Source organism: Lepus europaeus, chromosome 21 (genome assembly GCF_033115175.1).
Source record: "Lepus europaeus isolate LE1 chromosome 21, mLepTim1.pri, whole genome shotgun sequence".
Lineage (NCBI taxonomy): Eukaryota > Metazoa > Chordata > Mammalia > Lagomorpha > Leporidae > Lepus > Lepus europaeus.
The window spans coordinates 58,571,492-58,598,624 of NC_084847.1; the positions used below are offsets into that span (position 1 = coordinate 58,571,492).

The following is a 27,133-nucleotide window of genomic DNA, read 5'->3' on the forward strand; positions in this document are numbered from 1 at the left end:
GCCGCTAGATGGAGGTCCTGGCACAGCAGACGGGGTGGTGTTGAGTGGGGAAACCCCTGTCCCATATCACGGTGCCAGATCTGAGTCCCAGCTCCACCGGGGGAGGCTGCAGGCGTCGGCTCACGCCGCTAGTGCCCGCCACGCACATGGAGACCTGGATTGAGTTCCACGTTCCCAGCCATTGCAGCCATTTAAGGAGTGACCCAGTAGACGGGATTCCTCTCGTTCGCTCTCTCTGCGAAATTAATTCAGGAATTAACTCGTTGTAAGAAGAGCATGAGCTATTAAGTCCCACAGATTTGAGTCAAATTCTGGTTTTTAGCTTTACCACCAGTTTGGCATTGCCTCTAGTCTCTGACTTGCAAGTGGGGTGTTGATCTTACCACGCCAGCCCCGGCCTCTGTGTCCCTGCTCCGGACACCTTTGGTAAGCCCCCTGCAGTGCCAGCCTCCCTGCCCGCTTGTGGGGCTACAGGTCAAGACCTGCAAGAAACACTGGGTTGCTGCTCGAAGACGCTGAGCACTTTGCTTTGTAGGAGCCAGGACAAGTGGCTTCCGCTGGCCTTGCCCCGTCTGGGGAGTTAACCTGTGCAGGGACGCCAGGCCCCCGGCTCACGCCGCCTCCTCGCTGCTTCCCTGAAGAAAGACTCATGGTGATCTGCCCGGCTCAGCCCGTTTCTTCTTCTTCTTCTTCTTTTTTTTTTTTAATATTTATTTATTTGAGAGAGTTACAGACAGAGGGAGTGCACCTCTGCTGGTTCACTTCCCAAATGGCCACAATGGGTGGAGCTGTGTCGATCCGAAGCCAGGAGCTTCTCCCAGTCTCCCACTTGGGTACAGAGGTCCAAGCACTTGGACCATCTTCCGCTTTCCCAGGCCATAGCAGGGTGCTGGATGGAAAGTGGAACAGCCGGGACTCGAACAGGCACCCCTATGGGGTGCCAGCACCACAGGGGAGGATTAACCTCCTGCACCTTGGCGCCGGCGCCCATGCCCCTCGTTTCTCAGCTCGGGCTGCTTCCCAGCATGCCCTTGTCTTCCGTGGCCCATGCCACGGTGGTGCAGCAGCAGGCCTTTCCTTTCTAACACCACCACCTCTTGCCAAAGCAAGAGCCGTCCCCTCCACGAGCCTCGCTTACAGAAATACCCCACTGCCTTGGTGCCCCCTGGCGTGCAGCCCTCGAGCCCTGTTTCCATGGGTGGGCAGTTTGACGAAGGCCACGTGGTGTGGAGCAGCAGCCGGGCTCAGTCACAGGAGGCCAGCAGGTCCTCCACAGCTCCCAGGGCCTGATGCTAACTTGGGGGGCAGGCTCCGTGCCCCAGGAAGCCGCTCTTCTGGGTGCTAAATTTCAGAGAGCCCGCAAACTTAGAGCCCAGTGGATCGCAAGCCGTTCTTTGGTCTTGTTTGTCTTTTGTGGCAATGCTATTTGCTCAGATAAAATCTTGTGCGGAACCCAGGAGACCAGCACAGGGAGCAGCGGGGAGGCCACCTGGACCCCGGCTTCCCAGCCTCCTCTTCATTTTTCTGGTAGCCCCAGGGTTCCTCAGGGCTCCGAGAGGGGTCACAGCAATGTCCCATGGCCTGTCCACCCCACGAGTTACTGGGAGGAGGTTCTGAGACAGGTAGCCCTTCAGAGCCGTCCTAAGTTACGGTCGAGAGCTGTGTCAGAGTGAGGTGCGGTTTGTTTTCCTGGACAGGGTCTCTGGGAGACCCCACAGCCACCACCACACGGGCGGTGCTGGGCCCCTGGCAGGATCCGGGCAGCGCTGCCCACCTCATCGCCCTCCCACGTGCTTGGGGGTTTCAGATCGATCAGCTGAAGCATCGGCTGAACAAGATGGAGGAGGAGTGCAAACTGGAGAGAAACCAGTCGCTGAAGCTCAAGAATGACATCGAGAGTCGGCCCAAGAAGGAACAGGTGCTGGAGCTGGAGCGGGAGAACGAGATGCTGAAGACCAAGATCCAGGAGCTGCAGTCCATCATCCAGGTGAGGGCGGGCCGTGTTCATCACACAGGTGAGGGCGGGGCTGGAGCTGCGTCCATCACACAGGTGAGGGCGGGCTGCATCCATCACACAGGTGAGGGTGGGGCTGGGGCTGTCCATCATCCAAGTAAGGGCGGGGCCGTGTTCATCACACAGGTGAGGGTGGGGCTGGGGCTGAGTCCATCATCCAGGTGAGGGCGGGGCTGGGGCTGCATCCATCATCCAGATGAGGGCGGGGCTACAGTCCATCATCCAGGTGAGGGCGGGGATGGGGCTTCATTATCCAGGTGAGGGCGGGATTGTGTCCATCATCCAGGTGAGGGCGGGGCCGCGTCCATCACACAGGTGAGGGCGGGGCCATGTCCATCATCCAGGTGAGGGCGGGGCTGGGGCTGGGGCTGCATCCATCATCCAGGTGAGAGCGGGGCCGCGTCCATCATCCAGGTGAGGGCGGGATTGTGTCCATCACACAGGTGAGGGCAGGGCTGTAGCCCTGTGTACAGGTGAGGGCGGGCCGCAGTCCATCGCACAGGTGAGGGCAGGCCGCAGTCCATCACACAGGTGAGGGCGGGGCCGCGTCCATCATCCAGGTGAGGGCGGGGCCGCAGTCCATCACACAGGTGAGGGCGGGGCCGCGTCCATCATCCAGGTGAGGGCAGGCCATGTCCATCATCCAGGTGAGGGCGGGCCGTGTCCATCATCCAGGTGAGGGCAGGGTTGTAGCCCTGTGTACAGGTGAGGGCGGGCCGCAGTCCATCACACAGGTGAGGGCGGGGCCGTGTCCATCATCCAGGTGAGGGCGGGCCGTGTCTATCATCCAGGTGAGGCTGGGGCTGTGTCCATCATCCAGGTGAGGGCGGGCCGTGTCCATCATCCAGGTGAGGGCGGGGCTGTAGCCCTGTGCACAGGTGAGGGCGGGCCACAGTCCATCACACAGGTGAGGGCGGAGCCGTGTCCATCATCCAGGTGAGGGCGGGGCCGTGTCTATCACACAGGTGAGGGTGGGGCTGTAGCCCTGTGCACAGGTGAGGGCGGGGCCGTGTCTATCACACATGTGAGGGCGGGGCTGTAGCCCTGTGCACAGGTGAGGGCGGGGCCGTGTCCATCACACATGTGAGGGTGGGGCTGTAGCCCTGTGCACAGGTGAGGGCGGGGCCGTGTCTATCACACATGTGAGGGCGGGGCTGTAGCCCTGTGCACAGGTGAGGGCGGGGCTGTAGCCCTGTGCACAGGTGAGGGCGGGGCCACATCCATCACACAGGTGAGGGCGGGGCTGTAGCCCTGTGCACAGGTGAGGGTGGGGCCACATCCATCACACAGGTGAGGGCGGGGCTGTAGCCCTGTGTACAGGTGAGGGCCTAGAACAGTGTGTGGGCAGAGGCGAGTGTGAGCATGGGGATCGGGTAGAGCAGTGCAGACACACCTGCCTGCTTGGTGTGAGTCCCAGAGCCTGTGCTTGCAGACAGCGTGACTGCCTGTGTACACCAGCCCACCGCCTGTCAGCGCCGTGACGTTGCACGAGTGGGCACTTGCAGGACCGTCCCTGACCTCTGCAGTCCCACCCCGCCGCCCCGGCCTGTGTCACCGCAGCCCGGTGTGCGGGGCCAGGGCTGAGATCCCAGAGCACGTCTCTGCAGGGAGAGCGCGTCAGCTTCCCACACCTGCTGATCACCCCGCCCGCAGAGCTCTCCCACGAGCCAGCCTGCTTTAATGGAGCCGATTGATGGCTCTTTCTGGAAGCAGATCAGCCTTCCCTTTGTCGTCCCTGTGTGTGCTCTGAGGCGCAGCCGCTCCTCTCTGGGCTCTGATAAGAGCTGCGGCAGACAATGGGCCCGGCCGACTCCGGGTCTCCTGCCTCGTACAGGTGATAAACTTCTTCAGCGATAAGCTGCTTAGAGATGAGAGCTGGCTCTTCTCACCTAGCTTTGCCAGCCCCAGCCCTGTCTCTGTCACTGACTCTTCTGGGTGCAGCTTGCTCCCCCGCCCGCAGCCTAAGCCCCCCTCCGCACCCGCCCAGGCCGGGAAGCGCAGCCTGCCAGACTCGGACAAGGCCATCCTGGACATCTTGGAGCACGACCGGAAGGAGGCCCTGGAGGACCGGCAGGAGCTCGTCAACAAGATCTACAACCTGCAGGAGGAGGTCCGGCAGGCAGAGGAGCTGCGGGACAAGGTGGGAGCCCGGACCCCCACCTCTGGGCCTGGGGCCAGGTCTGACGCTACCGCCATCCCGCGCCTTCGCCCTTACTCCTGGTGTTGGCCCGCAACAGGCCTCAGCTGGCCGCCTCGGCTCCATGTCCCTTCCCGTCAGGCCACGTCCCGGCCATGCCGGCGTGGGGCTAAGCCGTTGCAGCCAGCCGGCAGTGGGAAGGCTCGGGAGGCAGAAGCCGGCTGGCCTGACGCGTGGCCCTGCTGCCTCCCTGTCGCTCGCAGTACCTGGAGGAGAGGGAGGACCTGGAGCTCAAGTGCTCGACCCTGGGGAAGGACTGCGAAATGTACAAGCACCGCATGAGCACGGTCATGCTGCAGCTGGACGAGGTGGAGCGGGAGCGGGACCAGGTAGCCAGCATGGCCACGCGGGGGTCCACGGCCTGTGTCCGCCACGTGCGAGTCCATGGGAGCCCACGCTGGGCTCCGGCAGCTCATGTCTCCCGTAGCAGAGCACGGTCCCGCCAGGCCAGGTCCACGGGCGAGACAGACAGTTGAGATCCCAGCCCGGCACTCACGAGGCAGAGGCGTGTGCCCACCTGTGAGCTGTCCCTTGCCGCCTCGGTGCCCGCGTGTAAGCACAGTAGCACTACCCCCCACTGAATCAAGGCTCTGTGTAAGAGGCAGGCAGACAGGCTGAGCTCCTGTGGTTCACTCCCCGTGTGCCTGCGATAGGCCAGTTGGGCCAGGCTGAAGCCAGGAGCCGGCAGCTCCATCCGGGTCTCCCACGCTGGGGTGGGGCCTAGTCACTGGAGCCATCCTCTGCTGCCCCCCAGAACACGCATTAGCAGGCAGGCAGGACAGGAAGTGAAGCCAGGACTGGAACGCAGCTTTCCCGAGGGGCTGCAGGTGTCCCAGCCCAGCGTCTTGATGCCTGCCCCGCATCGGAGCTCTTCACACGCTGCTGGCAGGGAGCCCGGGCTGCCAGGCTGCCCTGGGGGAGCACCGACGCAGGCAGGCAGGCAGGCATGACGGCACCCTCTGAGGCAGACAGCAGAGTGGGAGGCAGTGGGGCACCCTGGGCGTTGGGCTTGGCTGGGGGAGCCCCAAGCAGGCCTGGCCCTGCCTCTCCCCGACAGGCCGTCCGTTCACGCATCCTGGGCATTGGGCTTGGCTGGGGGAGCCCCAAGCAGGCCTGGCCCCGCCTCTCCCCGACAGGCCGTCCGTTCCCGCATCCTGGGCGTTGGGCTTGGTCGGGGGAGCCCCAAGCAGGCCTGGCCCCGCCTCTCCCCGACAGGCCGTCCGTTCCCGCATCCTGGGCGTTGGGCTTAGTCGGGGGAGCCCCAAGCAGGCCTGGCTCTGCCTCTCCCCGACAGGCCTTCCACTCCCGCGACGAAGCCCAGACCCAGTACTCGCAGTGCTTAATAGAAAAGGACAAGTACAGGAAGCAGATCCGCGAGCTGGAGGAGAAGAACGACGAGATGCGGATCGAGATGGTGCGGCGGGAAGCCTGCATCGTGAACCTGGAGAGCAAGCTCCGGCGCCTCTCCAAGGACAGTGGCAGCCTCGACCAGGTGCGCCTGCGCCGGGCCGCGCAGCCTGCCTCCTGAGCCCGCCGCGAGTGTCTGCACGGCGAGGAGTAGGAAGCGCTCCTTTTGACGTCAGAGGACACAGGGCGAGACCTGCCCCAGCCACGCCCTCACAGGGCCTTCTGCTGACCTCGCGGCTGCCGGCCGGCCACAGCCAGGGTGGCCACCCGCTGGGCCCCTTCCCTTCTCTCGCTGCAGCTGCTGGGCCTTGGGGTGGACGAAGGCGCCCTCAGGGTGGCCGTCCTGGTCCATTCTCTGCTGCAGCAGACCACCCCAGAGCTGTGTCTGGTGCGGTTGTGTATCAGGGTGCTAGTGTCTGGTGTGGCCTTGTATCCCACGTGGCAGGGCCCCCACGGCGGGTCAGAGCCAGCATGCCGCTGCCAGTGTGGGCCTCTCTTCCTCTTCTGAGAAAACCGCTGATGCCGTGTTGGGGGCCCCGTGCTCCTGGAGCTCACCTAACCCTGTGCACCTGCCGAGGCCCCGCCCTCAAAGACTAGAGATTGATGACAGGTTTGGGATGGAGTGTCCCACAGGTGAACTTGCAGAGGACCAGACCACAGCAGTAAACGATGCTGCAGTCGTGGGATCCGTGGGCCCCACAGGTGCCTCATTTGTGCGTGTAGTGCACACTTGACCTGCAGGCCTGTCCTGCGAGGCAGGTGCCCGGCTCTGACTGCTCCTCACATCCCAGCCGCCGAGGCACCTGCTGAGGGTCCAGCTCAGCACGTAGCAGCAGCAGCAAATATGGGGCCGTGGTGTGGCCACACAGGGCTGGGAGCCCAAGTCGCAGGCAGCCACGGGAGCCCAGGCAGGAGGCCCAGCACTCCCAGCAGGAGGGCTCTCCACCTCAAATGTTCTCCCGACTTCCCCTGGCCATGTCTCCCCCTCACGCTCCCTCAGGGAGGCCCTCACTGGTCTCCATAGTAGAAACCTGAGCCTGTGCCATAGGCTCTTCCCACCCCCTAGGATGTTATGTGGTCTGTGATCGCACATGAGCTCGGTTCCCGACTCCCCGCATGGCGCCAGGCACAGGGCAGACCCCGTTAGCGTCGGCTCAATCTGTGCACAACACTCAGGCGGCGGCCTGGCACTGCCCGGGGGTCTTCCGCAGCAGGCTGGCGGCTGGCAGCCGCGACGGGCAGCTGGGGTGGGTGCAGGCTGGAGACCTTTGCTGCAGCCCTGGGCCGGAAGGGAACGTGCGGGGCTCCCGCGGCGCCTGCTCCTGGTCCTCGTTCAGCCGCACTACAGTGCTTCCTGTGTTTCTGCTGCGGGCACGGCACTAGCGGCTGGGCCTGCACTGGTGGTGCATCTACAGGAAGGGGAGCCCCTGGGTGTTGTCACCTGGGCCGGCTCGGAACGGGGTGGGGCAGGAGGCCTACAGGGAGGGCACTGCGGAGCTGCAGTGAGGTGTGTGTGGCGGAGTCAGGGGCCCTACAAGCCCCTGGGGCCGACCTGGCGGCTGCTGCTCGCTCATCCAGCTCCCGTGTCTCTGTCCCCAGAGTCTGCCCAGGAACCTGCCAGCCACCATCATCTCCCAGAACTTTGGGGACGCTGGCCCCAGGACCAACGGCCAAGAGGCTGACGACTCCTCCACCTCGGAGGAGTCGCCCGAAGACAGCAAGTACTTCCTGCCCTACCACCCGCCCCGGCGCAGGATGAACCTGAAGGGCATCCAGGTACCAGGGTGCACAGGGCGGCACTGCAGCCCCCACGGCCGTGGCCTTGGGGCCAGGCACCACTCAGCGGAAGGCAGCCCTGCACGCAGAAACCCTCCCAGCCGCCCCTCTTCACACGCTTGAGACCCTGATGCCCCCATCCAGTAAACACAGTCACAGCTGAGGCCAGGAGGAGATCAGCATCCCTTCCAGATTCGGCTGTTCCCTTACCTGGTCACACAGTGCCTGTTGTGCCAGTGTCACACGCCTGTCGGGCGCCGTCCTCTGCCTGTCGCGTGGCTCCGTGTCTTGAGCAGGCCACAGTGTTGGACCTCTCAGTTGCAGAGATGCCCACTTGCTCGGGAGGACGCCCAAAGATCCAGACTCCAGACCAGTTGATGCAAAAAGCACGAGGTTTTTATTGTACGTTTGCGCAAACGGGCCCCCACCTCAGGCAGTGAGGAGCCCTGAGCGGCAGTTTCACACAGGTTATATAGGCAACGAATTAGCATATTCCTAATGCGCATGCATAGGATTGGTCAGTTCAGAGGGACCATTAGCATATGGGATGCAGTGGCAACACGGGATTGGCTGGTTCGGAGGGACAATTAGCATATCGGAGAGTGCTGAGGGAGAGTGCTGAGGAGAGTGCTGAGGAGAATGCTGAGGAGAGTGCTGAGGGAACGTGCTGAGGAGAGTGCTGAGGGAACGTGCCGAGGAGAGTGCTGAGGGAACGTGCTGAGGAGAGTGCTGAGGAGAGTGCTGAGGAGAGTGGCAGCTCTGCTCTGGGCATGCCTAGAGGTTCTCTGAAGGGGATTGACTTTTCCTTCCCAGAGAACGTCCTGCCCGCTGGACTCTGGGGAACATCTAACCTCTTAAGAAGCCCCTGATATCTGCCCAGGCCTAGTTTCTTGTCCCTCTCCCCCATAAGGGTCCTTCATTCCCTCCTTTTCTTTTTGCAAAGATTTTAATCCTAAAATCTATTGGACCGGCCTGGGGAGAGCCTGCCTCACTGGAGGGAGGGAACTCTGTTCTTGCTGGACTGGGTTGGGTTCCACGTTAACAATTGTGGAGCATGGGGATTGGAAAAACAATGGGGAAAGGCCAGGAACATCACAAATATTAAACAGTTTTTGAAAGTCTTAGCTTGAGTGGGTTCTGAGTGCGCTGGAGCTTCCATTTGGCTGGTCTGTCCGGATCCTCGGGGCCCTGGGGAGGTGGTGCTCGCTTCACGTGTGAGGCGTGGACCCAAGCAGCGATTCCGTCGACCTTGAGAGCGGTGGGAGTTGTCAACAGCACAGTGAAGGGGCCTTTCCACCGGGGCTCTAGAGTCTTAGATTGGTGCCTTCGGACATACACAGCATCACCGATTTGGAAAGGATGTGGAATGGTTGTCGTCTTGGGTTGGTAGGCTGCTGCAAGAGGTTTCCAGACCTGGTTCTGGATGATCTGGAGTGCTCTCAACCGGGCCTGTAACTTAGGGGCATCGGCAACAGAGTCACTGGCAAGGTCAAGCAAGCCTGCTACTGGTGGGGGCCCTCCATAAAGGATTTCGTATGGTGTCAGCCCGCAATGAGAGGGCGTGTTTCGGACCCGGAACAACACCATAGGGAGGAGTTGGACCCAGTCTTTAACACCAGTCTCCAACGCTAATTTGGTCAAGGTCTCTTTAATTATTCTGTTCATTCTTTCTACCTGTCCTGAACTTTGGGGTCTATAGGCACAGTGCAATTTCCAATTTATGCCTAATGCTTTGGCCACCAACTGACTTACCTGGGAGACAAACGCTGGGCCATTGTCGGACCCGATTACCTTAGGCAAGCCGAACCGGGGGAAGATCTCCTCTATGATCTTCTTGACGACCACCTGGGCGGTTTCCCGTTTTGTGGGGAATGCCTCAGTCCATCCGGAGAAGGTGTCTACAAAAACGTTCTGTAGAAAGCTGCTCCCATCCGTGAACCAGGTCATTTCGGCATCCGGCAGAGGCTGGTCGGTTAGGTCTTTTCGGGTGCCGTGGGCCTCAGCCAGGATTTAATGACAGTTATGGATTACCTGGGCCTGGGGCCCCAGTTCCGGGAGCAGGGTGGCCGGGTTTAAAGAGGTGGCAGTCCCAAACCGGACCCGCTCTGAGTTTAATAACATAGTCTGGTAATGAGTTATCCGAGCATTTGAGAGCCACCGATCTGGTGGCTGGCGGATAACTGTCTCCACAGCATGAGGTGCCACTATGGTGAGAGGTTGGCCTAGAGTCAATTTATCCGAGTCTTTCACCAGAACTGCCACGGCCGCTATCATGCGGAGGCACGGAGGCCAGCCGGCCGCTACATTGTCTAGCTTTTTTGAAAAGTATGCCACCGGCTTTTTCCAGGGTCCAAGCATTTGTGTTAGCACTCCCTTCGCCACTCCCTTATTCTCATCCACGTATAATGTGAAGGGCTTGGTCATATCAGGGAGGCTCAGGGCTGGGGCTGACAATAGGGCCTTTTTTATGTTGTCAAACGCCCGCTGTTGCTCTTCTCTCCATTGAAAGGGAGCATTGGACTTCGTGAGGGGGTACAATGGGGCTGCCAGCTCCGCAAACCCAGGAATCCAAAGGCGGCAGAATCCCGCACTCCCGAGGAATTCCCGCATCTTTCTGGCATCGGTGGGGGGTGGAATTAGAGCAACCACCCTTTTTCGGCTCTCTGTCAGCCACCGTTGCCCTCCTTCTAGGAGGTAGCCTAGGTAGGCCACCTGTTTCTGACATATTTGGGCTTTTTTCGCGGAGGCTCGATAGCCCAATTCCCCCAGTCTCTGTAGCAGGGCCCCGGTACCTTTTAGGCAGTCCTGCTCAGTTTCAGCGGCAAGGAGGAGGTCGTCCACATATTGCAGGAGGACCAGGTCCGGATGGTTAACTCGGAAGTCGGCCAAATCTAGGTGCAGAGCTTCGTCAAACAAGGTAGGCGAGTTTTTAAATCCTTGGGGCAACCTTGTCCAGGTGAGTTGTCCTGAAAACCCGGTCTCTGGGTCTTTCCACTCAAAAGCAAAGATGGATTGGCTCTGAGGGCTCAGTCTTAAACAAAAGAATGCATCTTTTAGATCTAACACAGTGTACCATACGTGGGTCGGAGGCAAGGTACTTAGCAGATTGTAGGGGTTGGGCACTGTGGGATGCATATCCTCCGTTCTCCTATTAACCTCCCGCAAGTCCTGTACCGGGCGGTAGTCACCCGTACCAGGCTTCTTTACTGGTAGTAGGGGGGTGTTCCAAGGTGAACGACAAGGTTTTAAAATGCCTAGGTGTAACAGTCTCTGGATATGTGGCCGGATACCTTCCTTAGCTTCCTTGCCCATCGGATATTGACGAACTGACACGGGAATGGCCGTGGGCTTCAGATCTATGATGACGGCCAGCCCTATTCCCGCAGTCTCTGCCCAGGCCTGAGGAAAATCTGTGAGCCACTTGGGGTCCATGGGAGCCATGGTGGACGAGGGCCTCTCGAATAATCGGTGTTCGTCCTCCAAGCGTAGTGTTAATACCTGGAGGGGCCGCCCTCCTGAGTCTGTGATGGTAGCTCCTTTCTCATGGAAGTGAATTTGGGCTCCTACCTTCGAGAGTAGGTCCCTGCCCAGGAGGGGGTAGGGGCAGTCCAGCGATATAACTTCCCTCCAGTTGCCCCCTGAACCCAGGAAGTCTTGGAGCTTAAAGGCCCTTTTTCTGAAGTCAGTACCGAGTGCTGGGCTCCCGTGTCAATCAGGAAGGTTACCGGTCTGCCCCCCACTTCAAGGGTTATCCTGGGCTCAGGGGGGGGCTCCTGGCCCTGACTCACCTAGTCGTCTTCTTCCAGGGACAGGATTGGAACTGGTCTCTTCTTTGGTCCCTGTGTTTTCTTCGGGCAGTCTTTGACCCAGTGTCCTCTTTCTTTACAATAGGCACATTGATCTCTTTCCACCCGAGGCTTTCGTTTGTCTCCCAAGTCCCTATTCTGTCCTGGTCTACTCCTTTCTGTATCCTGCACTACGGTGGCCAAAATTCTACTAAGCTCTCGATTACGTCTTTTGTCTCTTTTGTCTTCCCTTTCCTCCTGCTCCTTGCGGATCCTTTCCTCCTTCTCCTCTCGGGTCTCCCTTTTGTTGTAAATCTTTTCTGCCTCCTTCATTAAATCTTGTATAGTATACCCCTGAAGCCCCTCTAGCCGCTGCAATTTATTGCGGATGTCCGGCGCTGACTGTCCTATAAAGGACATGATTACATCTCCCTGCCGGTCCTCTGCCAGGGGGTCAAACGGGGTGTACATACGGTAGGCTTCCATTAATCTTTCTAGGAAGCCTGCCGGCGTTTCCTCAGCCCCCTGTACTACTGCACGTACCTTGGCCAAATTGGTGGGGCGCTTTCCAGCCCCTCTGAGACCCGCAAGGAGAATCTGGCGGTAAAGACGAAGTCGCTCCCTACCAGCAACGGTGGTGTAGTCCCAATCAGGACGGGTTGAGGGAAACGCCTCCTCGATTTCGTTTGGCAGTAGGGTCGGTCGGCCATCTGCTCCAGGGACGTTTTTCCGTGCCTCAAGGTAGTCGCGCTGCTTTTCCTCAGTAGTGAGGAGGGTCGGCAGAAGCTGCTGACAATCATCCCAGGTGGGCTGATGAGTCAATAAAATTGACTCGATCAGCCCAGTCAGAGCCTGGGGGTCCTGAGAGAAAGAGGGGTTATGGGTTTTCCAATTGTAAAGATCGGAAGCAGAAAATGGCCAGTACTGCATCTGGCCAGCCACCGAGCGAAGAGGAAAAGCCTGCGAAGTCCAGACGCTTCCCGAGCCCCCTGCCTGCCCCCGACGGAGGCGCAGGCAGCTGGAGGGCGGGGAAGGCGCTGAGACTTCTTCCCCTGCCCTCGTGGAATCAGGGGATGGTGCAGAAGGTTGCACATCCCGCTCTGGTTGTTGTGGGGGTTCCTGCGGGGGAGCAGGCTGGCTGGGAAGATAGGGTGGGGGAGAGTCAAAGAGCAGAAAGTCCTGATCAGCCGGAAGAACCGGTGGCTTGTCAGGTTTTGGATCTCGAATCTCCTTCAGAGGGTATAGGGAGGAGGTTGGCACAACCGGGATAGGAGGAGGGGGTATCGGGGTACGTATGGGCTCCGTCGGGAAGGAGAAGGGTTCTATCCAGGGAGGGGGGTTACGTGAAAGATCCTCCCACGTGGTAATGTAGGGCACCTGATCAGGGTGTCCATCGGATCCTGGCTGAAAGACTCGTTCCTTAATCTGTAAAATAATATCAAGGTTAAAAGTGCCGTTCCTTGTCCAGCCGACCTCGAAGGCCGGCCACTCTGAGGAACAGAATTTTGCCCATTGTTTCCTTTTAACCTCCACTGAGAGGTGGCGCGCGCGTTCTCGAACGTCCTTCCAGTGATCTAGAGTGAGACTTAAAGGGGTGGTTATTTGTTGACCCATGTGTGCAAGGATTTTAGCCCAAACAAAAAGAACAGCCAATGCACAGACATATACAGTAAGCAAGACAAAACACATGGCTAGGACAAATCGAACGCTATTGCGCTATTTTTGGGAGCGGCTGCCTGACCAGCCCTCCCCGGGAAGGAGGGAGACTTGGTCTCCGACCCACCTCCAGACCACCCCGGTGCGTCTTCCGGGGGAACAGACCGAGGGTTTCCCCTCTCATCCCGGAGCGTCCTCCGGGGAACGGGCCAGGGGTTGCTGGGCACGCCTGCCTCCCCCACTGGTCCCACAGAGTCAGGTCAGATACTGGCCAGTCAGAATACTTCAGTCAGAATCCAGTCAGAATACTCAAGACAAAAAACAACAGACAGAAAACACTTAATTATACCTCCAACTGGTCCTGCAGAGAATGGGTCTGAGGGCGACTTCAAGCCCCACGTTGGGCGCCAAATGTTGGACCTCTCAGTTGCAGAGATGCCCACTTGCTCGGGAGGACGCCCAAAGATCCAGACTCCAGACCAGTTGATGCAAAAAGCACGAGGTTTTTATTGTACGTTTGCGCAAACGGGCCCCCACCTCAGGCAGTGAGGAGCCCTGAGCGGCAGTTTCACACAGGTTATATAGGCAACGAATTAGCATATTCCTAATGCGCATGCATAGGATTGGTCAGTTCAGAGGGACCATTAGCATATGGGATGCAGTGGCAACACGGGATTGGCTGGTTCGGAGGGACAATTAGCATATCGGAGAGTGCTGAGGGAGAGTGCTGAGGAGAGTGCTGAGGAGAATGCTGAGGAGAGTGCTGAGGGAACGTGCTGAGGAGAGTGCTGAGGGAACGTGCCGAGGAGAGTGCTGAGGGAACGTGCTGAGGAGAGTGCTGAGGAGAGTGCTGAGGAGAGTGGCAGCTCTGCTCTGGGCATGCCTAGAGGTTCTCTGAAGGGGATTGACTTTTCCTTCCCAGAGAACGTCCTGCCCGCTGGACTCTGGGGAACATCTAACCTCTTAAGAAGCCCCTGATATCTGCCCAGGCCTAGTTTCTTGTCCCTCTCCCCCATAAGGGTCCTTCCATCCAGTAAACACAGTCACAGCTGAGGCCAGGAGGAGATCAGCATCCCTTCCAGATTCGGCTGTTCCCTTACCTGGTCACACAGTGCCTGTTGTGCCAGTGTCACACGCCTGTCGGGCGCCGTCCTCTGCCTGTCGCGTGGCTCCGTGTCTTGAGCAGGCCACAGGTGGTGAACACGTGAGGGAGCGGAATGCATGAGGCTGTCTCGTCAGGGCCTGCCAGGCCTCTGCCTTCCCCCCACCTCCCGGGGTGAGGCCGTCACCTCAGAGCCTGCTTTCCCGTACCCCCATGGCACACGTGGCCCCACTCACCCCCTGCGGCACACGCAGCTCCCCTCGGCCCCTGCAGCTCCCTGCCGCCGTGGCTTGTGTGCCCCACAGCTGCCTGATGCAGGCCCGGGGGCTGCTGTGTCTCGTCTTGCCAGGGGCGCTGGCACAGCCGTGTGTGTGTGCCAGCCCAGGCGGCCACAGGACGAGGGCCTGCTGGGCTCGTGTTCAGCTCTGTGATGCATCGCGGGCCTCACCTGACTGTGTGCTCTGTCGGGTTCTCTCCCCTCTTTCAGCTGCAGAGAGCCAAATCCCCCATCAGCATGAAGCACACGTCGGATTTTCAAGGTGAGCCAGAGCCCGGCCCCCTCTCACCTGTGTCGTGTGTCTCTCTGCCTCTCGCAGCCCGTCTGCTTTCCCTACCCACCGCAGCGACCACCACGCTGCACGGGAAACCTGGGCCAGGCCTCGGGGTCCAGATAGGGACATCACCTCTGTGGCTCCCCACCCCCCGCCCCGGCCCTGCCCATGGGTCTCTGCCGCTGGAGCATGCCCTTTGCCTCATAGCTGATCAGCCGGTGGGACCTTGACCCTCATCCTAGGGCTGCTTTGGGCACATGGCCACGGGCCAAAGCCCATTCATCCTAAGCCCCTCATTCTCCCAGGCACTGTCCTCTCTCCTCAGGATTCGTCCAGGTGAATCAGGCACCTGCTAGGTGTGGGAAGACACCCCCAGAGCCCACGCACTGAGGCAGGGCCAAGGGAGGGAGTGCTTAGAGGAGATAGGAGAAGAATGTGTTGACGCTGGGCCTGGAAAAGGGACCCTCATCCCCACGCGTGTTAGAAGGGGGCTGGGACCCAGTGGGACAGAGAAGCCCTGTGCTCTCACTTCCTTTCCCTGCCTCTCTCTCTCTCTCCCTCCAACCTCGGACCCTCCCCGGCCCTGCGCTGGCTCCCTGCCGGGTCTGGGGTAGCCAAGGGGCTCGAGGAGGACGGCGCCGATGTCAGCCCCAGCTCCTCGCGCTCTCTGCCCGTCACCAGCTCCTTCTCCAAGATGGTAAGCTGCCGTGGCCCCCTCCCGGCCCCCCGACCTGGGGCCTTGCCCCAGAGCCACCAGCGAGCCCCACCAGGCTGGGACCCATAGGGCTCCTCCCGAGCCAGGCCTGTGAGCGGCAGCACTTTCAGCCCGGGGCTGCAGCCTGCACTCGGCCTTGCTGAAAGCTTTCCCTGGCCTCATGGGTGTTCACACCTCTTCTCCGCCCCCTCTCCCAATTTAACACAGTGTATGTGTGTACACATGGTGGGAGGAGGAGATGGGCCTCCGAGGGGCTGCTGCAAACTCTGCCACAGCTCCTCAGCCCGGGCAGCTGGAGCCATGGGCACACTGCAGAGCCGAGGCCCAGGACCCCTCCCCTGACCCAGCATCCCACACTGCTCAGCTGTGGCCTGGCAGAGGGTAGGGTCCCAGCCCCCAGGCCGTAACAGCAGGCCCAGGCCCAGGCCCTTGATAATGAATGAGTCCTGTCTACTGATGGCTCCACGTGGCAAAAAAACCCAGGGCTCTTCCTCACAGAAGCCAGAGGCCACCCACCCGCGGCTGTGCTGTCTTGGGAGGTCCCCACCTCACCCCAGGCCCGCTGTGTCCAGAGCAGGTGCCTGCATCGGGCACAGCCCTGGGGACTTGGAGCTCTGCCCAGTCGTCCCGAGCCTGGGCCAGTTCCTGCTGGCACCCTCCCTGGGAGCAGCTGTGTGGGCAGATGTGCTCCAAGCTTGCGGCTGCGTCTCCCCAGGCTGAGCCCGAGCCTTCTCCCGGCCAAGGTGGCCACTGAGAACCAGCCGGCTGCCTCCGTGCTGCCACCTGAGTTACCCTTGGTCCCCGTGTGTGACACACATGTCACAGAGGTGTGGACTGTACATGCCCAGCTCCAAGTTACCCTTGGTCCCTGTGTGGGACGCCCACACTGTGGAGGCGTGGGCTGTGCGTGCCCAGCTCCGAGTTACCCTTGGTCCCCGTGTGGGACACCCACACTGTGGAGGTGTGGGCTGTGCGTGCCCGGCTCCGAGTTACCCTTGGTCCCCATGTGTGGGACGCCCACACTGTGGAGGCGTGGGCTGTGCGTGCCTGTCTCCGAGTTACCCTTGGTCCCCGTGTGTGGGACGCCCACACTGTGGAGGCGTGGGCTGTGCGTGCCCGGCTCCCGTAAGGCGCCCGTGCACATGTGTTTACAGCAGCCCCCTCGCAGCCGGAGCAGCATCATGTCCATCACGGCGGAGCCCCCCGGAAACGACTCCATCGTCAGGCGCTACAAGGAAGATGCGCCGCATCGCAGGTGGGGATGGCCGCTGCCCTCCCACGCGCCCGGCTCTGTATCAGTCTTGGAAGCAACCTGGGGGGGTGGCACCCATTGTGCCCACAAGGACGCAGAGGCTCCAGCACGGAAGTGGCCTTCCTAGGTCACCTCAGGAGCGTCAGACGCCAAAGCCTGTGTCTTGGCTCCATGCAGCCCAGAAACCGGGTTCCTAGGTCCATGGCCTCAGGACTTGGCTTTCTCTGCCTAAATGTGAGAGGCCCATGGACATCTTCCCCACCTCCCCCCGCCAGAACGCTAGTGCCGTAGCCAGGAAGGCCCCGGTCGAGGTGCACCTGGCATCGGTGTTCCGAGTCAGATTGTCAGTGGCTCCCAGAAGTCCTGAGAGCAGGGGGTGCCGGGGAGCCCAACTTTGCCTGGCCAGCTCTGGAGAGTGGGTGCAGGGTCAGCAGGAGAGACCCACCGTGTTCGAGCCCAACTGTGGGATCCCCAGCCCAGCAGGTTTCCTGAACAGCCGGCTCCCTCTGGCCGGCGTGCGGAGGGGTTCCAGGGTCTTCGGGAAGCCACCTCCACCTGATGCCCACTGCGAGAGGCACATGTAGACGGCGAGCACCTGCCGCCCTGGACCCTTGCCCCTCCGTTCCTGTCGCCAGAACGCTGGGCTGTTGTGTACCTGTCACCCAGTGCAGCCACACGCTGGCCTTCAGAGCGGGCAGGGCTGTCGGGACCCCTGCTCGCTGCTGAGGAACACGGGCTCAGCAGCCGCCTGGCCCTCACCCTACACGCTCTGGCCCCACCCGCTGACCATCCTGCCCACGATGCCCTTCAGAAGCGAGGCCTCTCAGCTAGAACATGCCAGGACGTCCGTCCCTCGCCCACCTGCACACAGTCACGCAGTGTCCTCCCCTGCCCCCACTCGTGTCTTGCAGCACAGTCGAAGAAGACAACGAGAGTGGCGGCTTTGATGCCTTGGACCTGGACGGTACGTACCTGTCTGCGAGGTGTCGCAGGAACGGTGGCCGCACGGGCCGTCTGGTCAGAGCAGGGCCTGCCCAGGAGGAAGCTTGCACATAGTAGCTGCTCAGGTGACATGTGTGGAATGTGCTCAGAGGAGAGCCGCGGGGGGGGGGGGGGGGGGGGGCAGAATCAGGCCTGGGTCGTCTTTTGTTTTTATTTGAGAGATACAAAGGGCCAGACAGAGTGCTTCCACCCCAGGTACCCGCACCAGCCGGGGCCAGAGCCGGGAGCCAGCAGTTCAGTCCACATTTCCTGCGTGGGTCTGAGCCGTCAGACCACTGCTTCCAGGGTTTGCCTGGCAGGGAGACAGGAGCTCAGTCAGGCGCCCAGTCCAGGCCTGGGGTGCGGGACGCGAGCCTCTGCGCCACACCCAGGGGTCTGGGTGTCTAGAGAGGAGTCCCTGTGTCTCTTAGCGAGGCCTGGAGACGCCCAGCCCATCCACTGGGTCCCATGGAGTCGGACCCAGGTGCTGCTCACAGAAGTGCTGCCGTTAGTTTCATCACGAGAGGAAGGGGCGCAGTCTCAAGAGACGCCAAGCAACCAGGAGTGCCCCTGACAAACGCGTGTGTGCTGCCGAGCGTCCTGCGCAGGGGCCGTCGGGTGGGGCTGGCACCAGGGGCGGGCATCGCGGCTGAGGCAGACCCTGGGGCCCCGGCCCCATGGGGAGCGCAGGGAGCGCAGGGGCCCGAGGCCGTCCCGTCGGCCTGGAGTAGGGCAGGTACAAGGTTGGAAATGAGAGCAGAGAGCGGGAGTCCTCACGAGCTGGGAGGCCTAGTTCAACCCGGCCAGCCTCACCAGGCCCAGTGCTGGTGCCTGGGATACAGACGCGCACCCCAGGCCCTCGCCTGGGTGGGGGCTCTGGAGTGATGGCCGTGACTTCAAGTCAGGAGCAAAGAGGACACAGGAGGCGTGGTCACGGCCTGCAGAGGGAGCGGCAGCCCCGCCCCCAGGAGGCACCAGCCCCGCTGTTCTCTCCCCCAGCACTGCCCCCAGCGATGGGTGGCTGTCCTTAACTGGGGGCCATCGGAAGCAGTGTGAGGGGGGAGCAGCTTATAGGAGCAGGGTGATGACAAGAACTAAAAGGGCTTTGGAGAGGGGGGCTGGGAGCAGAACCCTGGGCAGCCTTCCAGAGGGTGTCTGCAGCATCGGGAAAAGCTTCACTGAGAAGCCTTATCAGCACCGAGCCGGCGTGGGCCTGCGGACGGCTGGGCCTCGGGGTCCAGCCGGGCTGGGGAGACAGGCGGGGCCTGCACGCCGCTCTGCCGGCTAGCTCCCATCCTGCGGCAGTCCCCGAGCGGAAGTCAGAGGAGGCACCGGGGACTGTTCACCGAGGCCTTGCATTCCGCTCGGTCTCAAAACCCAGATGGCTGGGGTTGGCTGTGTTAGAGAGACGCAAGGGTTCAGCCACCCCAGTGCCTGCCCCGGCCTTCACGGTGGGTGGGCGCCGTCCCCAGGGCTCCCCCAGCCCCCACCGCTGCTGACGGTGCTGCTCCTTTGTAGATGACAGCCACGAGCGCTGCTCCTTTGGACCCCCCTCCATCCACTCCTCCTCCTCCTCGCACCAGTCCGAGGGCCTGGACGCCTATGACCTGGAGCAGGTCAACCTCATGTTCAGGAAGTTCTCTCTAGAAAGGTACAGAGGTTGTCCCAGAGTCCCTGCTGCAATCGGCACGCCCGAGGCGGAGGTCGCCGCCTCTGAGCCCTGGCTGGCCAGGCGAGACATGGGCTGACCCGGGGCGCCCCGCAGGGTGGAGGCAGAGGCAGGGCCCCATCGTGGCATGTGAAGCCCATGGGCAGCCCAGACCCTGGACAGTGGCTCCCCGGCCACAGCAGCAGGAGGGCGGCCCGCTCCGCGTACGTCTCCTGGAGTGGGGGTTGGTTGTGAGCTCACTGCCCGTGGCCAGGGAGGCGGCCCAGAGTGCAGTTCCCAGGGGCCCCACACACACCGTGTCCTGGGTGGGGCTTCCTCCTGGCTCGGCCGCTCCTGACGCCGCCATCTTTCCTGACCCAGGCCCTTCCGCCCCTCGGTCACGTCTGGGGGCCACGTGCGGGGCCCCGGGCCCTCGGTGCAGCACACGACACTCAACGGCGACAACCTCATCACGCAGCTCACCCTGCTGGGGGGCAATGCCCGCGGGAGCTTCATCCACTCGGTCAGGCCCGGCTCCCTGGCTGAGAAGGCGGGCCTGCACGAAGGCCACCAGCTGCTGCTGGTGAGGGGCCGGCCGGGGGCTGGGAGCTTACTCCCTGGGCTCTGACGGGGACCCCTAAGGCTCGCCAGGAAGAGAGAGCCACGTGGAGGGCCACTGGGCTATCTACCTCTGAGCCCTTCTGTCCCCAGCCCCTTGCCTGTGTGTCCAGAGCCTGTGCGCACATGGCACACACAACATGCTCCCAGAGCATGCTGGGAGGCAGGGGCACCTCCTGGGAGGGGCGTGGCTGGGAGGCAGGAGCACCCCCTGGGAGGGGCACCCCCTGGGAGGGGCGTGGCTGGGAGGCAGGGGCACCCCCTGGGAGGGGCACCCCCTGGGAGGGGCATGGCCGGGAGGTAGGGGCACCCCCTGGGAGGGGAGTGGCCGGGAGGTAGGGGCACCCCCTTGAATGGGCACCCCCTGGGAGGGGTGTGACCGGGAAGTAGGGGCACCCCCTGGGAGGGGCGTGGCCGGGAGGCAGGGGCACCCCCTGGGAGGGGCGTGGCCGGGAAGTAGGGGCACCCCCTGGGAGGGGTGTGGCTGGGAGGCAGGGGCACCCCCTTGAAGGGGCACCCCCTGGGAGGGGTGTGACCGGGAAGTAGGGGCACCCCCTGGGAGGGGCGTGGCCGGGAGGCAGGGGTACCCCTGGGAGGGGAGTAGCCGGGAGGCAGGGGCACCCCTGGGAGGGGCACCCCATGGGAGGGGTGTGGCTGGGAGGCAGGGGCACCCCCTGGGAGGGGCACCCCATGGGAGGGGTGTGGCCGGGAGGCAGGGACACCCCCTGGGAGGGGCGTGGCCAGGAGGCAGGGATACCCCCTGGGAGGGGTGCTCTCTTCCCTCCCAGCAGCCCTGGGCTGCCCCTTTGTCCAGGAAGAGCTCTCACTTCCTGGCTTCCCTGGGTGCGGAGCCGAGGGGAACGATGTGTCTCTGGTACCCAGCTCGAAGGCTGCATCAGAGGCGAGAGGCAGAGCGTGCCCTTGGACTCTTGCACAAAGGAGGAGGCTCACTGGACCATCCAGAGGTGCAGCGGCCCCGTCACCCTGCACTACAAGGTCAACCAGGAAGGTGAGGCCCGAGCCCTGCAGCACTGGCTCCACACAAGGGCGGCCCCTGACCCTGGACAGGTGACCTCACCCTCCAGGTCTCTACCTGCTCCCTGCTCAGTGGAAGGATGAGACCTCCCCACTCCCCCAGGGTGTCCTGGGCTGTCTGGTGGGCCAGGTGGACACCACACCCCAGCCACAAGGGCAGCGTTGGAGGCGGCAGCCCAGGCCACGCCGTGGCTCACCAGCTCCAAGGGTGAAGTGTGCTGCCTTCCTCTAGCTCCCAGCCCAGTTGCAGGGTGCCCTCGCGGCGAACATGGCTGCTGAGTCGCATCGCAGCCCCCCACCCTCCGTGGCCCCCAGAGGGTTTTCATCATCAAAGCCCCCCCCTCTCAGAGGGCCTCCGGCGGGCAGCAGGCCCTGAGCTCTGCTTTCCCGTCTCAGGTCCGAGTCCTCCTCCCCTTGGGTTTTCCTGCGTGGTTCTCTGACTTTTCAGCACAGCCCCGTGAATGTTTCAGCAGAGCGTACACAGCCACTGCCCTGTGCCGCCCGCGTGCGCCCCCTGCACTGCCCCGCTGTGCTGGGGCACAGATGGAGGATGGCACCCCGGCCCCTGGCCCAGAGCCTGGCCCTCCCGCCCTGCAGGAAGTCTCTGAACGAGGCCCTGTGCCCCGGGCAGCGGGGCCGCCAGGGGCAAGATGAGCAGCGCCCGGCCTTGCACAGCACAGCGCTGCCTTCGGGAGTTCCCAGGAAAGAAAGTTTGCTAGTGGAGGGGATCTCGGGTGAGCCCGGCTAGGGGGCTGGAGCGGGTCGGGTGCACTGGGCAAAGGCTGGACTCCCGAAGCACCAGCGGGAAGCTGGGAGCGCCCCCCGCAGGCCGGCGTGACCCTGCGTGTGTGGATGAGCGGCTCGGCCCGGCTCTGAGCCCATCTGCCCCTGTGTGACGCGGGTGCTGCCTGTGTGAGGGACCTGTGACCGTGCGGTCACGGCCAGCTTGCTGCGTCCAGAGTATTCCGAGCACCTGTCTGGCTTCCTTCCGAAGCATGTGCAAAAATCCACTCAAAAGGACTGTGGTGTTGAAGTCGGGGAACACAGCGTGGGCTGCGGTCCCAGTGTCCCACGGAAACCATCCGGCGGCGTCTACACAGACTGCAGAGAGACGCCGCCCACGGGGCGCGGACGCCCGGACACCCGGGACAGCAGACTCCACAGCTGCACAGGCCCTAGCATGACGTTCTTCACCTGCGCCCTCCCCCAGCCCCCCCAGCCTTCTCTGGTACCTGCCACGGCGTAGGTGCCCCCCCCCCAGCCTTCTCTGGTACCTGCCACGGTATAGGTGCCCCCCCAGCCTTCTCTGGTACCTGCCACGGCGTAGGTGCCCCCCCCCGCCTTCTCTGGTACCTGCCATGGCGTAGGTGCCCCCCCAGCCTTCTCTGGTACCTGCCACGGCGTAGGTGCCCCCCCAGCCTTCTCTGGTACCTGCCACGGCGTAGGTGCCCCCCCCAGCCTTCTCTGGTACCTGCCACGGCGTTGGTGCCAGGAGTAACGACAGGAGGGAGACCACGCGTTAGTACAGGCCCAGGCTTGCACGTTTTCCTTACTAAGATTTATTTATTTAAGAGTTACATGGAGGAGAGGTAAAGAGAGGTCTTCCATCCACTGCTTCACTCCCCAGATGGCCAAGACAGCCGCAGCTGGGCCAATCTGAAGCCAGGAGCCTCCTCCAGGTCTCCCACGTGGGTGCAGGGGCCCAAGGACTTGGGCCATCTTCTGCATTCCCAGGCCATAGCAGAGAGCTGGATCAGAAGTGGAGCAGCTGGGATTCGAACTGGAGCCCATATCTGGCATTCATACGGGATACTTTACCCACTATGCCACAGCACCAGCCCCTTCCCTGACATTTTTAATCCTGGGTTGAACCTGTGAGTGTGAAGCCACAGCGGAGCTGGCTGTGTGTGGTTAGCTGTGCCCTCGGTGAGCAGTGAGGGAAGGCTGTGCCCCTGCCCTCTCGGGAGCAGGCAGAGAGCGCTCGTTGCAAGCTGTTCATAAGCTATGCACCCGGGGCACGCAGTAGCCCAGAGCAGGAGAGGGGGTGCCCACCAGCACACTGCGGCGTCACGCACGGCCCTCCTGGACAGGCCTGTCTCTCTGGGGTGTCACACAGCCCACCTGTGGCTGTGGCGGCCAGGGACGGGCCACCCTGGAGGAGGAGGCATTGACAGCAGGCACTCCGCCATGGCGCCCCGCAAGCGTACATCCGTGAAAGTTCGCTGAGCCGAAGGCCGGAGAATCTGTGCCATTCACCGTATTCCGAGTTCAGCCTCCATGTGGACAAAGCACGGGGGCTGGCCGTGCAGAAGGCAGGGAGGTGGGGCGGGAGTGCCTGGGGGGGCGTCGTGGCAGCTCAGCTCGGAGCTTCCTGGCAGCCAGGGCAAAAAGGAAAGCTTGTCAATGGCATAGCCACCCGTTCCCCAGGGAAGAAACCTTTCCACCGTCTGTGAGCTCAGCAGTGGACAGTGCGGGCAGCTGCCCGAGGGGGTGGTGAGCAAATGTGCTTGCTCGGAGGTGCCCTCACGGCTGGCAGCCTGTGCCGGCAGGGGCCTGGCCGGCGTTTGGAATGGCTCTTTCCTGTGCAGGGTACCGACGGCTGCTCAAGGACATGGAGGAGGGCCTGATCACGTCCGGCGACTCCTTCTACATCCGCCTGAACCTCAACATCTCGAGCCAGCTGGACGCCTGCTCCATGTCCCTCAAGTGTGATGACATCGTGCATGTGCGCGACACCATGTACCAGGACAGGCACGAGTGGCTGTGTGCGCGCGTCGACCCGTTCACCGACCACGACCTGGACACGGGCACCATCCCCAGCTACAGCCGGTGAGGCCAGCAGCAACAGGGGCCCAGGCTGCCCGGCCCTGGGGCCGCTGCCGCGTCAGCACAGGAGCCCGCGCCTCTGCCTGGCTGACAGTGAGGCCCCCCGGGATGCTGCTCTGTCCCTTCACTGAGCTCTTCCAGCCCAGCGCAGCTTGGCCCTCCACCACACACCTTTCCTGCCTGCTGGTCGCCTGTTCTTTGCAGTCCGTGTCTGTCGCACACGCACACGCACACGCACACGCAGGAAGCTGAGCCCAGGCAGAGGGGCAGGCACCGGCCCAGGCGTCCAGAGGGCATCTGTACAACAAGGCCGTGACACGGGCGAGACCAGGGTGAACACGGGCAGGCCAGACTCACCGATGGGGCCGGCAGCGCTGGAGGCACACACAGGCAGCTGAGGGCCCTCGCCGTCCCGGGGCCAGCCCGCATGGCTGCCGGCACGCGCCCACCCCTGCCCGGCCCCCGGGGCTCCATCGCAGCCCCTCAGGCGCCTCCCCTCTTGCCCCTCAGAGCCCAGCAGCTCCTCCTGGTGAAGCTGCAGCGCCTGATGCACCGCGGCGCCCGGGAGGAGGCGGACGGCGGCCACCACACCCTCAGGACGCTCCGGGTAGGTCGGCAGCTCGGCTGCATGGCGTGCCCCGGCCCCGCGACAGCCCTGTGTGAACCGGGGGTGAGGAGCGACGGGGAGCCCTCCCCTCATGCTCTGGCTTCAGGCAGGCTGGCGCCCGAGTGCTGGTTGCTGGCCCGGCTTGTCCGTCTCCCATCCCCACTGGAGCCAGTCGCCCTCCCCAGGCCTGGGGACTCCTGGCCACCCCCAGCTGCTCGGCGCTGACGCCTTGATCCGTGCCCGCAGACAGGCAGGTGCGCGGGGCTCTGGCTCCTGCAGCTCTGCTGACTGGTGCACTCCTTCCAGAACACGCTGCAGCCCGAAGAGCTGCTGTCCACCAGCGACCCCCGGGTCAGCCCCCGCCTCTCACGGGCAAGCTTCCTGTTCGGCCAGCTCCTGCAGGTAAGGCCCACAGAGCGCCTGCTGCCCGGGCACTGCCCACGGAGGGGAGAAGCTGGCATGCGAACAGCTGTGCCCGCCTGTGGCGCCACGTGTGCACGTATGTTTGTCCCGAGTGCCGGCTGGGCGGACAGGCCCTGAGCCTGCAGGAGGCATGTGCCGCTGCCTCGAGGGGTCAGAGGAGACGCGTGGTCGTAACCGGTCAGACTTCTGGGCTGTTAGTGGTTAATCAGAAGCAGGGCTCCATCGGGAGACAAAACCACACCGTCACGTGTCTGGGCCCGGCTGAGCTATGGAGCTTCCTGGCAGCCAAAGGGAAAGCGGGAAGTTGTTCAGCTGCTGGGTGTGTGCGGATGTGTCCGTCGAGGTCCTGCCCAGGTCCCCATGCGGGGCGCCTTGTGTGGCAGGACGTGTGCTGCCTGCCGGGGTGCAGAAGGGCTCTTAGTGTCTGCTTCCTGTGAGCGGCCAACAAGCCCGGGGAGTGGCATCGGAACGGGAGCCGTGCCCATCACCGGGGCACCACAGCCGACATGAGAAGGGGAAGTCCACGGGCTCTGCTTCGGTGTGGGGCTGGGCGTCACGCCCGCGGGTTCTGCTTCGGTGTGGGGATGGGATGGGCGTCCCGTCTGTGCAGCCAGGGGTCTCCGGTAGGGCAATGGCAGACATGCGGTGAAGACGCTGCCTGGGTTCCAGGAACTGCACCTGAAGAATCTTAGCTCCTGCATCTCTGTTTTCATTTCGTTTCTAAGAGCTCTTCCGTCCCCTCGCTCACCCCCCAAACGCCCACAACAGCCAGGACTGGGCCGGGCCGGGCCGGAGCCAGGAGCCCGCAGCTCCATGCTGGTCTCCCACGTGGGTGGTGGGGACTCGGGTACTTGGGCCATCGCTGCTCTCTCCAGGAGCGCACAGTAGCAGGGGGCTGGGGCAGAGGCACAGGCGGGGCCTGCACTGGGCCCTGGGATGGGGGACGCAGGGGCCCCCAGTGCCGGCCCCCACACTGGCACACCCCAGTGGAGCACGTGTGATGCCCGATGCTGGAGAGGAGACGGCGAGGGAAGGCAGCAGTGTGCTCCTAAGGCCAGGTCCACACAGGTGGCAGAGAAGCCTGGCCAGGGCGGGACCGAGGGCACAGCCACAGCGTCACACCTCGTGTCTCCCAGAGTCGGAGCACGTGGCCGATGACGCCCAGTCCCGGCCAGGCCCTGGCTGCCCCACACTTGCCTCCGTACGGATCAGGGGGTGTGGAGACGCTGGTCACCTGGGGACGTGGCGCAAGCCTGGGTGCAGAAGGAGGCGCCATTCTGCCTTCCATGATACAGCTCTGAGTTGTAGTCGGCAGCAGGCGCCGCTCTGGCAGGAGCTTCGTGGTGCAGGCGTGCAGGGCAAGGGAGGCCAAGGCGCCAGGCACCTGCCCGCTGGGGCTCGTCAGCCCAGCGCCCCGAGCGAGGCGAGGGCCGGCTCAGGGCAGTGAGCACAGGCGTCTGTCCGCTCTGCTCCTGCCAGTGCCGAGGGCCCGGGGCCTGCTCTCCTCGGCAGGGTGTGCGGCTCGGGGCAGAGCCGGGATTCGCGCAGAGGGCCAGCCTCACGCCGCTGTCTGTGCAGTTTGTCAGCAGGTCCGAGAACAAGTACAAGCGCATGAACAGCAACGAGCGGGTGCGCATCATCTCTGGGAGCCCCCTGGGCAGCCTGGCCCGCGCCTCGCTGGACGCCACCAAGCTGCTGACGGACAAGCCAGAAGGTGCGTGCTGGCCTTGGTCACATGCGCCTGTCCCCACTGGGCGGCAGCCACGCCCCCTCAGAAGGGCACATCCCTGCTCGTGGCCCTGCTCAGCGTGAGCATTGCCTCCTGGTTTCTTTCCCACCCAGGGCCTTTACCATTCCCCAGTGGGTGAGGGGCCATCCAGCACCTCGCCAGTTGCTCAGCCCTGCCAGCCCCTGCCCTGGGTGCTCAGAGCCGTGTGGTCGGCGGCTGTGCGCCCCAGCGGCGCCCTGGGCAGGTTCCTGACAGCAGCCCCTCCATCCCCAGCAGAGCTAGACCCCGAGAGCGAGCTGGGCCGGAACCTCAGCCTCATCCCCTACAGCTTGGTGCGCGCCTTCCACTGCGAGCGCCGCCGGCCCGTGCTCTTCACGCCCACCTCGCTGGCCAAGACGCTGGTGCAGAAGCTGCTCAACTCAGGAGGCGCCATGGAGTTCACCATCTGCAAGTCAGGTGCGCCAGGGACCGCCCGCCTGGCCCCACGCCGGCCCTGAGCTCCCAGTGGGCCGGGAGTGCAGAGGCCCGGCCTCCCGTGCCCTGTGCGTGGGGGTCACAGGTCAGCCGGGAGTCTGGACCCCACTCTGGACTGTGGGCACAAGGCTGGACGTGCACCCCTCGGGCAGCCACCGGCCCTAGCCACCGCCCCCGGACTTGCTCCCTTGCCCGGGCAGTCGCTACCCAGCCCCCCCACCCCCTGGTCTACTCTCTGTCCAGTTTGGGGCCAGGCGTGGGCCCTGCATCTCACCCCTGGAAGGCCAGGGTTGTGGCAGCCGCTTCTAGAGGTGGGACTGGGGGTGGGGGCAGGGCT

The 27,133-nt window shown here is 63.1% G+C and overlaps 1 protein-coding gene across 1 annotated transcript in view; it reads left to right on the forward strand.

Moving 5' to 3' along the window:
* CARD11 (caspase recruitment domain family member 11) overlaps positions 1-27,133 on the forward strand; it is a 94,631-nt gene that overhangs the window by 63,592 nt on the left and 3,906 nt on the right. The window contains exons 6-22 of the mRNA XM_062180410.1: positions 1,808-1,987; positions 4,002-4,154; positions 4,415-4,540; positions 5,506-5,703; positions 7,218-7,394; positions 14,425-14,476; positions 15,103-15,185; positions 16,358-16,458; positions 17,367-17,419; positions 18,955-19,087; positions 19,466-19,667; positions 20,585-20,711; positions 23,326-23,566; positions 24,074-24,170; positions 24,477-24,572; positions 26,172-26,307; positions 26,599-26,778. Coding sequence (XP_062036394.1) covers positions 1,808-1,987; positions 4,002-4,154; positions 4,415-4,540; positions 5,506-5,703; positions 7,218-7,394; positions 14,425-14,476; positions 15,103-15,185; positions 16,358-16,458; positions 17,367-17,419; positions 18,955-19,087; positions 19,466-19,667; positions 20,585-20,711; positions 23,326-23,566; positions 24,074-24,170; positions 24,477-24,572; positions 26,172-26,307; positions 26,599-26,778 — 2,335 coding nt within the window. The remainder of the gene's footprint in view (positions 1-1,807; positions 1,988-4,001; positions 4,155-4,414; positions 4,541-5,505; positions 5,704-7,217; positions 7,395-14,424; positions 14,477-15,102; positions 15,186-16,357; positions 16,459-17,366; positions 17,420-18,954; positions 19,088-19,465; positions 19,668-20,584; positions 20,712-23,325; positions 23,567-24,073; positions 24,171-24,476; positions 24,573-26,171; positions 26,308-26,598; positions 26,779-27,133) is intronic.